Below are 14743 nucleotides of genomic sequence, written 5' to 3'. Positions count from 1 at the left end.
TTACAGATCACTTAAATTGTTATGAAATTGCTGTTTGATAACAGAAATATTCTCATTATGGTTCACTCATACCAGGAGATGAATTTCAGATGAATCTGCCATCCTGGTGGTCTTCAGTGTTGTCATCCCTTGTGAAGATTCTGTTGCCCGTTTTAAGGCCTCAAACCATCCCCTATCTGTGTCAAAACTGGGACAAAGGTTTTGAACTCAATTGGCTTGTGCATGAGGCTGCTGGAAAAGTCTGAAAGCATTAATTGATGCTTGATCTGCTTGTTACTAACTGGAGATTTTACTGAAGTGTATGAGTCTCTAATGAGTCAGTGTTCTTTGAACAGGGGGTCACATTTTTATGGTTTTCATGTGCTGTTATTCAGCTGATTGAAATGGTTTTTCACAAGATTCCAAGTGTCTTTACATTTTAGTTCAGTAAGCTTTTCTGATTTGCTCCAGGCCAGCGTTTGTTTTGGTTGGTTGCTTTCTGCATCTTGCTGAAGAACAGTTCAGCCCCTACTGTTCCTTAAAGCTCTTTCTTCCCTACTGCAGAGCAAATGTTTGCAGTCATACACGTCACACTGTTTCAGAAGGGTCATATCCTAATTTCTGCAGCTTCTGCTCTACACAGGTGTTGCTGAACGAAATTGGAGTAGTTAGTGATAACAAAATGCTGACAAAACAAGTGACTGAGGATCATAGCCTGGTCTTTTGATTTGAAGTTAGATAAACAGAACCTAGCAGCACTTTCTCAGTGGTATAGCTAAAGTACTTTTTTTCTGACAGGCTTCCAGTTTGTTGTGTGAGAAGTAATGCAGCTTTGTTACAGGACTCATATTTATTTATTCTTCCTTAAAATGAAAAATAAATATGGGTAAGAGGAAGAAATAAGTAAATGACGAAAGAGTGTTAATTCGATTATACATGTTCTCTGGAGAAGTCCTGAGAGGGGAATGAAGAGATATTTTAAAAATTTGATTAGATAATTATTTTATAATCTTGTATAGATACAGCCCAAAGCAAGAGGGTTTGGTTTTCCTTTGTTTTGATTTTTGGATTCCACCCTCCCCCTGGATTTGTTTGAGAATTATAATCCTCTTTAAATAAATATCCTGGCTTCTCCAGGGTGCAAACACATTTGTTTCTATGGCATGTAACCAGTACAACAGTGTCACAGGCTCCATCCGGCTCCAAAGAACCTCTGAGGAAAATGTGTAACACTGAAAACTGCTGTAAAGAAAACATCCAGATCCTTTCCTTCCTTCAGCATGTTAACTTTCTTTGTGGGATTCTGTCGTATCAGCTTTGTACTGCTAATTTGTGATGCTGGTCAAACACAGAATGCATCAAAGAAGTTTATTTTATTCTTGTATACTGTGCAGTGGTTAAGTAAACAATGTGATTAGGTTAGGCAGCTTCTCATTTTAGCAAACAAAACTTACAGCTCAGGGAAAGGATTTTCATAAAACTTAGCAAAGCAGCCTGTGCCATAACCCTCTTCCAGCTTGCTTAGACAAATATACTTGCAAGAAATCTTAGGGAATTTATTCAGCATCAATGTGACTGGATTAACAGATTCCAGATGTGAATTAGGTGACATTGTAGCAAGGTACTAAATGCTGCTCATCCTATGAAGAAAATACATCTTTATGTTCAGTGTTAGTAGTCTATGATTTTGCAGGGGATTAACTGCATATGAATTTTTTTTTCAGAGTCATTGAACTCTGTCACATAAATATGTAAAGGATTGGGACTTGGAACTTTTAATGCTGTATGGAATTTGCTGTGTATTTGGCAGGCACTGGGTAGAATCTTCCTTAATTTATTTGATTTTGCATGAGGAATCCAAAACTCTAGAAGATGGTGCTTTAATTTAATTTAAACACTGTTGTAGTTCTTTTGAACTGTAAAAAATCTTGACTATTTCATCAGATTCTACCTAGATAGTTTATAACTCACACCATATTTTACTTTTTTGCTGTGACAGACTTAAGGTTTTCTTAGTAAAGTCTTTCAAAAGCTAAATTAAAAAGTTTTCTAAAATTATGAATTTACGTTTTGCATTACAAGACAAGCATAACCCGCTTTTTTCCTTTTTTTCCCAAGCAGTACAGGTTTATGTTGCAATTAGAAAGTTTTATACTAGGTTCTTGCATCTTGTTCCAAATATTTATCATGGTGTAATTTGATCCTATGGTGGTTGTGATCCTTTAAATCTAGGTGGCTGAAAAGATCACTTTTATTAAAGAAATCTGCTTCTTGAACTCATAGCTGTTCTTTGAGCAGTTTAGGAAAGTCTCATCTTAATGAGTCAGCCTTAGGTTAATTTCCTGTGTTAGCAAACATAATGGAGGGATTTTAATTTCTTCCATGTCTCTTCTCTATCATCTGCATAATACCTGATTTTCTCAAACATTCTTATATATAACTAAAATTGATTTGGGGAATTATGCAGCAAAATCCATGCTTTAGGGTGGTTCTGGTATTATCTAGAGGAATTAGGAGGTTAATAATGGTGCAGATGAACATTAATAATTTGGTTTGTAGTCCAGAATTTTAGAATTTGGTTCAGTCAGGGTTTTTGTTGCACTGTCTGTTTAAAGCTAATAATAGCTAACTTGTTTCTGAGAATGTCATGTACTAAAAAGTAATATTTCTAGTTATTTTAAGGCACTTTTATGTATCACTGGTTTGCTATTCTGTTACTATTTATAGTGCCTGATTTTTATCTTTGTGCTTTATAATTACCATTGTGGTGGTATTTATGATGCCTTTGTGTGAAGCCAGTGATTTCTTCCATGAATAAGGCCAGGACCACAGAAGCAACTTGCTGAGGTGTTTGCAAAAAGCAAGGGGAAGATGATTTATAACTAAATCACACAGATCTGTTTATAGGTTTTGTGGGGTTTTTTTGAGTGGTACACCCCTAGTTCCAAAATGGGACAGTGTAATTAAATCTAGGTTTATTTTTCTCCCTCCTTTGCAACAGACTGGCATCCTTAAAAGTTGCAGCAACTATTTTTACTTTTATTTGTTGTTTGGTTTTAATAATGAAATGGAAGAGGTATTACAATCAGATATTTTAAAGCTGAAGTTTTTTGCATTTGAAAATCCTGGCATGTCCTAGAGCTGCAGTATTTCTTCCCCTAACAGTCCACCACTCCAGCTTTGGGACTCCTCTCCCTTTCTCTTGTGGTGGACAGAAGCAGCGATATGTTGGGTGGTGTGCTGTCTAGATTGGTCCTCTTGCAAACCACTTTTTTGCTGTATTTGAGCTTTCAGAGATGTGTGCATGAAGCAGCTATAGATACTGGTAGCACATGGAGTTTACTCTATTAAATGGCTCTCTCAGAGGCACGGGCTGGCATTGGCACTAACCCTGGGAACAGAGAGTGATGTTTCATTCATTTGAATGCACTTCAGGTGTATTCCTGGCTGACTGACACAAGCAGTTTTTCAGGATAGAGTATCCAAACAGATGTTTGTTCTGTGTTGATACTGAGATGAAATGTGGTTTGTAAAGCTAAATGCAGAAGGCCCCCCCACCCAAGGACATATTTTGTCTGCCTCAGTGCTGTGCAGCACATGAGTGCAGTGTGATGTGTGACCGGCCAGACCATTTGTTTGTTGGGGTTTTCATCTGCAGCTCTCCAGCATGTTTCATTCTCTGCCAAAATAGAGAAAGTACATTGCTCTTTACTTCCTTAAGTCATTTCCTCCTCTGGGTAACATCATCTTCCCTTGTGTTTTGCTTTGTTTTCTTATTAAGTTGTTTCCTTTTCCATCCATTTTTTTCCTACTGGGATTCTGGAATATATTGTAACTACACAACATTTAAATGTGCAACAGACAAAGGTCTTAACCATTGTTCTAGCCTTTTGCATGCCATTTGATTTTTTAATTTTAGTTTGGGTTTATCTATTTAATGCAATATTCAATAACTTTAAATTGGCTTTTGTTTTGGGGCACAATTTGTGTTTGCAGGCTCTGGGGTACATTGATTGCTGTTACCAACTAAATGTTGTAATGCTGTGTCATGTAGTGGGTGTCCTGTAATGCAGAGATGGCATTTTCTCACATTTTCTGGGGGTCTTCTCTCTTTTTTCCCCCCTTCCCTTCTTTTTAGACCCAGTACAAAATGTGGTGCAGATCTTGGAGAAGCAGTACTTGGAGGAGAAGCGGAGCGCTCTGGAGGAGCAGCGGGTGATGTACGAGCGCGAGCTGGAGCTGCTGCGGCAGCAGCTCTCCCCAGAGCGGCAGCACCAGCACGGCAGCGACAGGCTCTCCTACACTGCTCAGGCTGCACAGCAGAAAGTCAATCTCTGGACAGAGGAGAGGTGAGAATACTGGAGTTAAAACAAACAAATTAGTAAGAACTACAGAGGGTGAAAGATGGGGCTTGAACCTTGCATCCAAAATTAGCAACGCTTTTTGTAGAGCTGATGTGCAGAACCAGATCTGCGCTTCCACCCGAGCGTTAGCATTTTATTTAAGACTGAGTTCTGATGTTTAATGTGCACAAGATTTAACTTACAAAAGACATAAAAATGTAGCTTTTTTGAGCAGTATTATAGGTCGGTTTTCTGTGGGGCTTTTTTGGGTTTTTTTTCTTTTTTAAACTTGAAAATTGCATATGAAATGTTTGGTTTAGCAATTCCTGTTTTAGTTCGTGAAAGAAAGGAAATAATAGTGCAGAACAGTAAATGTGTCAACTAAGGAGTCCAGTAAGGAGTGTTGTATTTTGCAAGTATACAATGAGAGCAGCAATATTTTGCAATCAAGAAACCAAAAAAAAACCAGAGAATGTGGATCTATGTGTGTTGTATGTATGTGTTTCTAAATGTAAGCCCAGCTTTAGAAGAGAATTGCTCTGGTTGAGCTGCTTAGGAAGTAACAGGCCTGCCATGAGGTGGATTGGCCTCTTTGCAAAGGAATAGCAGGCACCTGAGTGCAGCCTTGGTGAAAGACCATCATGAGGCTTGTGGGGACAGTTAAAATGCAGTTTAGGAAGATGTGAGCAGTGTTTGCATTTTGATAATGGAAAAAGCTTGCTCTTGGTGTTGTTGCGGAGAGAAGGATGCCAGCTCCACAGAGAGAAGTTCAAGGGGCAGCAACCAAGATGATTTCAGTTTTCTGAATACCAGTGAGTATTCTGTCATGGGGCTAATTCAGCAGGAGGAATGCCTAGATATTCCAACAGGTTTCTTGTAAATTTATTTCATCTGTTTCCTTATTCACTCAGTGCTATTTTCTATATGTAGTGATTTTGAGTGCTCTTTTGTATGTAATTATTTTTGCTTTATTCTTCACCATTAAAAACCAAATCCATTTACAACAGGGATCTAAACCAAGATAGTCAAAATTGTTTTGCATCTTTCAGTTGAGAGTGTTAGAAATAGAACAGATCTTGGTTTAGTTTTTTTGCAAGATTTTGTTTTGTACTTTCTGCCCAGTTTAGCCTGGGAAAAAAACCTAAACAAATAGCTAACTGCTGACCAGCGATGACTAGAATGTTTTTCATGGCAAGTGTAGGGAGAAGTAGTTCTATGATTCAACATTAATTAAAATAATTGTTTGCCCCTGTAAAAGCCAAAACCAGAATCATTGGGAACTGAATGTAAAATGTCACAGAGTCGTGATTGGGATTTGCAGACTCTTTTAGAGCTGCACAGGGAGTGCAGAGTGAGAATCATGTTAACTGGAGGCCTTCTATTCAGAACTGCTTTGAGCACAGCAAGGCCATCAAGAAATCGTTGTTAGCACACTGCAGTAGCAGAGAAGAGAACTGGGCTTACTGGCAGGGGAGGCAGTACCTCCAAAAAGATGCAGCAGAAGGGAAAAGAAAGTAGCAAAAACTTGCCTGGCCTTGAGAGCTGAAAGAGAAAATGGTAATTGATTTGTTTAAAACTAACCACCATAACCATGTAATCACAAATAAGAGAATCTAGAGTGATATCAAGGCTGTGTTCTGTCATCTTTCACTTCCCAGTAGTTGTTAGATGTTTCTGAGGAGGAGCTGTGCTTTGAACAAGAAGTTTTGCCTCTGAATTTCATGGCTGAATGCTTTACTCTGTATAACTGTTGAATTGCTTGAAGCCTATACTTTGCTGCATTGTATAAAAGAGGAGAATGAATTCTCTTTGGAGTAATCCATGAGGAGTCTGATAATGTTCTGGTGGCACTGCCATTGATTAAGCAGTTTTCTGAAAGAACTTACCAGTTTCCTGTCCTCCAGAAGATCCTCTTAGGTATATTTTTTATTTTTTGGTAGTTCTAAAAGAGGTTTCGGCTGCTGAAAAAAGGGGGGGGGGGAAGAGAATGATTTAAAATAAGAAACAAGAAAAAACCTCACTTTGAGTGGTTTCTGCTGTAAAAGCATGGCAATATGTTGTTGAGAGGATGTTTACCAGCCGACTGGCCAGAGGGCAAGAAATCCTGGGAAGAATAGGAAGACTGGATGTAAAACAGTGCAAAAGTTCCAAGAGTTTGGATTGCAGGGGATTTGACTGGTGCAGTTTTAGCTGTCTCTCTGTTGCTGTTGCAAATGAAGCTGAGCTCTACTGGATCGGCCAGCAAAATTATTTTGATAGGGATCAGATGTGGGCATGAGGCTGTATCTATCAGATCAGCTGGAACACATTGCACAGAGGTTATTCCCATTTTCTGATGATTTTGGAAGGACAGATGATACCTGGCCTGGTGTTAAATCCTCTTGGCATAAAGTTAACCCATTGTAACTGAACAAATTTCATTTATTGGGGTAGTGGTGTACTGGACCAGGGGTTTAGTCCAGCATATCCTGTATCTGGCATTGGGAATCTGAGAGACTTGCAGTGGTACCTCGAGAGTGTCAGTTGTTTCTCCTTGTCTGGCTTCAATGATTGTTTCAGGATTTCATGTTCAATGAGTATTTGATCCAGTTAATACCCTAGTGGAGCTTGTCATATGTTTAATGTAGTAAGAATTAAGAAATCCCATCTGAAGCTCTTTTTTTTTTTTTTTTTCCCTAACTTTCTGGAAGGGTTGTGGCACAGCTATCTCCAGAAAAACATAACTATTATAAGAACTGCCCATAATAATTGGTTGAGTTACTTGTAAGTTTGCCTTACAGTCTTAAACCCTTTATTTCTCCAGAATCTAGCTAAGATTGGTGTGGGAGCTTCCCAAAAAGCTTTCCAGATGCTGGTGTCCCACATTAAGGAAGTGACTGGCTGTATCTGAATCCGAACGTTCTTACAGCACTTACATGCAGATAAAAGCTGCCTTCTGTTTCCCAAGTTAGGCAGCTGTTTTACAGTGGCTGTAGGTACACTCAGATACACTCTCAGTATCAAATACTTTCTTGTGATTAATTTTTTGACTGCCTTAATTTGCCATGGGAATCCAGAATTTTAGCTGTCTGTGGCATGTGTCACTTGATGGGCTGGAATTGCTTGTTTAATTTTGATAGCCTGGATAACAGAAGCAAGAGGTGGAGGGAAAGGAATTTTCCATCTAATTTTGGGAGGAGATGTGGAGGAAGTTACTAAAAATCCACTGATAGCAGCAGCTATTTAAGACCCAATAAAACCCACCACTGTTGCAAACCTAGGCTGGGTAGGGGAGAGAGACGAAGCTGCATATTTTAGCATGTTCAAGGCACTAAGATTCAGGGCTGCTTGCTAACAGTGCTGCTAGTTTACCACCTTGGTTGTATCTGAGGACTGTCAGAGTGCGGTTTGAATTAGCCACTCCTTGGGATTTTTTGGAAAAAAGAAACACTCAAGTAGAATTCTGTTGGTGACTGAGAGGCAGTTAGAAGCAGGCAAACTTCATAGGATGGATGGCCCTTGTTCCTCCTACAGTTGTGTATAATTTAAGGTGTTTTGTAGAAATGAGAAATGTATGTGCTGAACATGTACCATATTTCAGTAGGATTTTGCATAGAAAGGCTAAAAAAAATCATACAGGGGAGAGCTGGTGACTGAAATATCCAAAGTTTGATCTTGAGTTTTATAAAGGTGATGAGACACAGTAAGAGCTGTTGAGATTACAAAGAAAGGCAGAATGAGCTTTGCTCAGAGGATAATCATGATAATTTTAAAAGGTAATTTAAATATGAGAATCCCAGGTGAGGGCATATCTAAATACACAGGTGTATGTATAGTATGTGTCATAGCAGGTTTGCCAGGTGTTGCATTAGAGTAGATTTGCTCAGACAGGCCTGAGAAACATCTTTGGAATTTGTCCAGAAACTGAGTGCACAGGCTTTAACCTGTACTCATTCATCTGTTACTTAAAAGATACTTAGGGTAAATAGGATTTAAGATTTTTTTATTTATGTATTTTTAGTGTCTACACTTGAGTAAGTGGGGGGAAGTCTGTGGTCACTGCAAAGCCCTTGGAGTGATACAAAGCTGCGACCTGCAGTGAGTGCAGGTTCAAACATTATGGTCTGAGGAAGAGCAGGTTTTATCAAGATGAAGTCTCACATGTTGGGACTGGTAGACTCTGTGGAACAGGACTCCAGATTAAAGACAAAGAGAGCTGCAATTATTTCATTTCTTGAAAATTCGAAATGTCCTCAGGGCTTTAAGCAAATCATCACTGTGCCAGCTCCCATATTACTGTGACCTTTTATTTGGGCATCACTGTACTAGACGTGCCTCAACAGTAATTTGTTTGTTTAATATGTGATCGCTGCTTTCCCTCAATAAAATTGTCTGAGTGTTCTGTGTTCAGTGACACAGTGCTACTCAGCATTTCCTCTTAAAATTGTTTTGGAAAAGTCTTTGTTAGCACCTCTATTTGCAGCTTTCCAATAATAGAAATAGGTTTCTGTGTATTTTTTATGTTCCCTACTGCACCACAGGGATGAATTGTTTCGACAGAGCCTGGCTAAACTTCGAGAGCAAATAGTAAAGGCAAATACTCTGGTGAGAGAAGCAAACTTCTTAGCAGAAGAAATGAGTAAGCTAACAGATTATCAAGTAACACTTCAGATCCCTGCTGAAAACCTCAGTGCCAACAAAAAGGTAATGATAACAAAGACTGCTGCAAAGCGTAGCTTTTTGGCCAAACTTTGTAGACATATGTAACATTCATCCAGCTTGAGCCAATAGAATGTTACTTTTGTTAGATTATGCATTGGCAAAACAGAAGTACTACCTGATTAATATACCAAAAGAACAATTGAATATGGCTCTTGCTGTTTTCAAGTGTGTGATCACCGTGTGTGCATGCAGATTATGAACAGACATTTGTGTTCTGTTGTTGCAGAACCTGCATTTTAGTTATGTCTGCAGAAATTAATGGGTTTTGTTACGCTTTCCTACAATTTTGTGTCTTAAAGGGTTATATAGTGCTGCTGTAAATATGATAGCAATTGGGATAATATGCTTGTCCTAAGGGCTTTGATTGAGTATATTAATGTTCCTGTGGGAATGGTCATTGCTTGAGAAGGATAAAGAGATCTGGATCTTCAGAGATGTGCATAGGCCATGCTGTATCTGAGGACAGAAGTAGCATGACTGGCATACAGAGAGAAACTGCATGTTCTGTATTTTTTTCTTTTCTAGGAACGCAATTTGGTTAAGAGTTAAACTACTTACATGCACCTTTCCTGCACTGATTGTTTTTTCTTCTGATTTAGAGGGGTGCAATAGTAAGCGAACCTGCAATTCAAGTGAGAAGAAAAGGAAAAGGTACTCAAGTGTGGACTATTGAGAAACTAGAGAACAAATTGATTGACATGAGGGACCTCTATCAAGAATGGAAGGAGAAAATTCCTGAGGTAATTTATATATTTTTAAAATGGATCAAAGATTGAGTTCGTTTTCGTTAAACCCCTTTTAATATGTTATAGAGAGCAAGTGCAATGACTTTGTATATGAAAGGCTAGGGTACTATATTTTATTTTTAAAAACCAAACCAAAACAAAACCCAGAACAAAACCAGTATGACTAATAGTAAATATCCAAAATGCCCATGCATAATAAAACACAGGTATGTCTTATCTCACGTGTGTTCTCAGATGTTAAGTGTGCTGAGGTCAGATACAGTTGTGCTGAGCTAGTGACTCACAATGCCACTAAGAGCATGTGTTCACCTGGCGTGCAGATGACCACCAGCTCTGAATGGAAGCAACAAGCTGCATTAGAAATAAAATTAATAAATTGCAGTCAGTGTCAAAGCTAACAAGGATGCTGCTTAGATACACTCAAGGTGCAGAACATACCAGTGGGATAAAGCTTGATTTTAAACTAGGAAATATTCTTTTATTTCATTTGTATACTTCACAGCCTTAAAGCAGTGAAGAAATCAATTGAAGACACTTAGTCTACATCAGTATTTGCATCAAAACCAGGTGGTATTTTGTGAGAATTTAAGTAGCACATTAGCCTTGGCAGATAAGCATGTGATTTGGCAAAATTTTGCTTTTTATGGAAAAGAGATGTAATAATGGGTATTCCAGAAGGCATCATCTATGTATCCAAGTAGAAGTGCATAGGAAATATATCTTACTGTCTCGTGGCTGTTAGGAAGCACCTAAATTACTTGTATCAAGAATCATTCTTAAATATGTTTGAACAACTCTTGTGCCTTTGTTACATGCTTTGGACGGGACAATGGGAATCTCTAAAATCATAACACAGGGGAGGTCAAGCACTTCATCTGTGCCCATTGAAGACAACGATGATTTTGCTGCTGACTTTAGTAAGAACTGATAGCACATATTTGAATACATTATGTCTGCCTGAGCCAGGATCATTCTTTCCATGACCTATGTCGTCCATAATGCATGTGTTCTATGTGCTACATAGAAACACGTAGGTCAAATGCATGTGTTGAAGACAAAAGAGGAGAAGTAGGGAAGGAACTAACAAAGTCACTGAAGAGTGCATATCGAGCTAGGAATCTGCATGAATTCTTTGTGGCTGTATGGGGAATGCTGCAGGTATGATCTCAGCTCTATGGGAGTCATAAGAACACTTGTTGGCTTAAGTAGGAGTCATCCTTGCACCTTCCCTTTGCCCATGTAGTGGTAGCCAGCAGCCAGACCAGCACAACCTAAGGATGGTTTGACCTCTTGTTTAAGAAGTATAAAAAGAGCTGAAAAGGTGAAACATCTTGAAATCAATGGCTACTGTGATTGCTCATGGAAAAGTCTGCTTTGCCTTGACATTGCTAAAATATGCAGGTCATCATATTATTATATCCCTTAGTAAAGAGAGGGTTGTAAAGTGTCTCATCTCAGAGATTTCATTTCAAATTTGTAATATGATTCTAGTCTCTTTCTGCCTGTGTAACAGGAAGGAACAAAGATGGGTAGTGAAGTCATTTTTGTGCCATGATCTTTTAATACTATGAGGTTATTTGATCTCCTGTTCCCATGCTGGTGGTTTTGTGACATCTTTCATTACCTCCAAAACAGATAAGGAAGCTGATTGGCAAGAGGGGTGATCCTTTCTACGAAGCGCAGGAGAACCACAACTTGATCGGCGTGGCCAACGTGTTTCTGGAGTGCCTGTTCCACGACGTGAAGCTGCAGTACGCCGTGCCCATCATCAGCCAGCAGGGCGAGGTAGGGCTGGGGCACGCTGAGCGCTCCTGCGGGGCTCCTTGTGCTCAACCCCAGCACCGGGGTTTGGCAGGCAAGGGGTGCCTGCTGCCGCCTTGTTCCCCAGTTAATGAGCGCTCTTCAAGGGCCTTGCACGTTGTTCTCTGTGTGATTGCCCTCAGGTGGCAGGGCGGCTGCATGTTGAAGTGATGCGTGTCACTGGGGCTGTCCCAGAACGGGTGGTGGAAGGAGATGATTCATCCGAGAACTCCAGTGAGAGTGGGAGCCTGGAAGTCATGGATAACAACGGAGAAGTTATTCACAGAGCAAAAAAGCTCTCCTGCAGGGTGAGTACGAACACCTGATCAAGTACACAGTTTGAGGCCTCTGTAACTAAGTACTCAGTCTGATGTAAAGTACTAAGCTATGCTTAGACTATTGCTTGCTGAAAAGAATCTGAAAGGACTTCTCTTGATCCAGCTCAGGGGAGGCCACTCAGTGGCTGATTTAATTTGTCTTAGTTTCTAGTAGATGTACATCTGCACCATAAATACTGGTGTTACAAGGACAATCCTCTACAGACACAGAAGGAGAAACAGTTTTTCCCTCTAACCATCTCCTGTAGTTTGATCTTCTAATATAGTATCTATGGGTGGTGTATGGATTTAATTTCTTCTGTGATAAAGCATTTCATTCTCCACTCAAGCTTATCAGCTTCCTCAAATAAAACATGTACATGGGTGAGATCCTTACATCTACGTTTCTGTATATGCAAAATCAGACTTCTTAAATGGGAACATACTTACTGTCCTTTAAAATTTCTTCTTGGCTGTTGGTCTTCAATTTGCAGTTGAAGAAGAAACAGTCATTCTCATGACAACAATGATTTTGTCTCCTCAGGTAAAAATAAAAGAAGCAACCGGACTGCCACCTAATCTCTCCAACTTTGTCTTTTGTCAATACACATTTTGGGATCAATGTGAGTCAACAGTAGCAGCACCAGTGGTGGATCCAGATGTGCCTTCACCTCAGAGCAAAGATGCTCATTTTACAGTGACCTTCTCTCACTGTAAGGTAAATATTTTTGTTACGAAATAGTGGTACCAGGAGGATCATACATTTGAGAGAAGCTGTTTAGAGTATGACCCTTATTTTGCTGGGGGAAGAAGAAGGAGGGAGTCAAGTCATATAACTAATGATTTCTGACTATGCTTGAGTGCCATAATACTTGACTTCACCACTTCTTCAAAATGTAGCAAAAGGGAAAGATCTTTTGATTAGTGGTCTTTAAATTCAGGTGTTATCTTTAATGTGTGGAGAAAGCTATCATTTGTATAATGACACCTGACTATATACTTGTTTGGTAAGCTCAGTAGGTTAAAAGAGATCACTAGAGCTGAGACATCACTCTTACAGAAATTTTCAAAGTATGGAATGGGGTATGCAGGAGCATGAATTGCTGAGATCATGAGGTTTTACAACTTCCATGTCCAGAGTCTAGCTTTGTGATGCAGACTATATGGTTTTATCAGGCAGGAAGTTAGTTGTCTGGTGTGTCCTTACAAGCAAGTTGATGAAATACAATTATTTAATATGGTTGAATGTGATTTGTTTTTCTCATTGCCAGGACTATGTGGTGAATGTCACAGAGGAGTTTTTGGAGTTCATTTCAGAAGGAGCTCTTGCTATCGAGGTGTGGGGCCACAGATGTACTGGCAATGGCAACTCTGTTTGGGAAGTTGATTCTCTTCATGCGAAAACTAGGACACTGAGAGACAGGTACAAATAAACTACAAATGAATGTTTCCATCAACTTTCTAAAAGTGTTTTAATACCCATGGTGCACAAATACCTTGAGGCAACCATGAGTTTTTATGGGGATGTCTTTTTAGATGGAATGAAGTAACTCGAAGAATAGAAATGTGGATTTCCATACAAGAATTGAATGAGATGGGTGAATACACCGCAGTTGAACTCCATCAGGCAAAAGATGTAAACACAGGGGGAATTTTCCAGCTTAGGCAGGTGTGTACCTTTTCCTTGCCACCTTATTCATGCTTAAGTTGATTTTTTAAATTTTATTCTTAGTTTCTCTCTCCCTCTCAACTTCCTGCTTAGGGTCACTCTCGCAGAGTTCAGGTGACAGTGAAACCCGTGCAGCATTCGGGAACTTTGCCTCTCATGGTAGAAGCAATTCTTTCAGTCTCTGTAGGTGGGGTGACTGCCAGATCAACCAAACTGCAAAGGGGCTTGGACAGCTACCAGGTAAGACAGTTAATTTCTCAGTTTGGTGTGGTTCTGCTGTTCTAGACACAGCCCAACAAAATTCCAAAAGGGACGTTAGCACACTGGTACATGATTTCCAGTTCTACGCATGTTTGAGGTTAACACATGTAACATGAGCCTGTGGTGCTAAACCTACTTCTTTTTTTGCTTATAACTCAATGTATGACTGATAAAGTACCAAGTATGGTAGAAAAGAAGGAATATGGAAATTGTTCCTACCTTTGTGTGTAGAGATAATTAGTACTAGATTCACAGTGCTATTAGTTTCTCTTCCTTCGAGGCGTGGTGAAAGCTGAGGAGGAGAAAAGCAAAAAAAAAAAAAAGAAATTTAGTAGAGAAAATGTAGTGAGATATTATTTAGCTTTTTGAAAAGCACCAAGTTGTTATTTGATAAGAATGAAAAACAGTCATCACTGAATGTGAGAGGGCTATTCCACATAGCCAAGGAAGGCCTTAAGAAGCATAATTTTTTTCAGTTGATACTGGACAAAATCATATTGGAAATAAAGCATGATTTTAGCAGTGATGGCAAAGAACAAGTGGAATGGGCCACCCAGGGAAGCAAGGTGCCTTTTGTCAGAAGGTTTGCATTCAGTTCTGCAAATATTCTAACCTTGCATACAGATGAAACTGTAAAACTTGAGATTAATGATCTGCTTGCTCAGTAATTTTTCTGGCACTGGATTCTGTGGGGTTTTTAATTATTTGTTTTAATAAACATATTCACTAATACTCAAATCATGGCTGACCTGCTAAAGTCTAATGAAAAAACCATCTTCCTACCTATTAATAAGACTAGTTATTTGAGTGCTGTGATTGTAACATTTTACATGTTTGTGGCAGAAATGTTGGTATTCATGTTTTGGGTTATTTCTGTTATTTCTGTGAATTTCTGTTGAGTGAAATGCATGGGTTTTTGTGTTTTAC

The 14743-nt window shown here is 39.2% G+C and overlaps 1 protein-coding gene across 4 annotated transcripts in view; it reads left to right on the top strand.

Annotated features, from left to right (window-relative positions):
• KIF13A (kinesin family member 13A) overlaps positions 1 to 14743 on the top strand; it is a 104486-nt gene that overhangs the window by 70915 nt on the left and 18828 nt on the right. For all 4 annotated transcript variants that reach the window (XM_063403138.1, XM_063403122.1, XM_063403112.1 and 1 more), the window contains exons 17-25: positions 4118 to 4328; positions 8843 to 9005; positions 9623 to 9763; positions 11405 to 11554; positions 11713 to 11877; positions 12431 to 12604; positions 13158 to 13309; positions 13423 to 13555; positions 13649 to 13795. In XM_063403138.1, coding sequence (XP_063259208.1) covers positions 4118 to 4328; positions 8843 to 9005; positions 9623 to 9763; positions 11405 to 11554; positions 11713 to 11877; positions 12431 to 12604; positions 13158 to 13309; positions 13423 to 13555; positions 13649 to 13795 — 1436 coding nt within the window. The remainder of the gene's footprint in view (positions 1 to 4117; positions 4329 to 8842; positions 9006 to 9622; positions 9764 to 11404; positions 11555 to 11712; positions 11878 to 12430; positions 12605 to 13157; positions 13310 to 13422; positions 13556 to 13648; positions 13796 to 14743) is intronic.

Source organism: Prinia subflava, chromosome 1 (genome assembly GCF_021018805.1).
Source record: "Prinia subflava isolate CZ2003 ecotype Zambia chromosome 1, Cam_Psub_1.2, whole genome shotgun sequence".
Lineage (NCBI taxonomy): Eukaryota > Metazoa > Chordata > Aves > Passeriformes > Cisticolidae > Prinia > Prinia subflava.
This window is presented reverse-complemented; position numbering and strand designations above follow the sequence as displayed.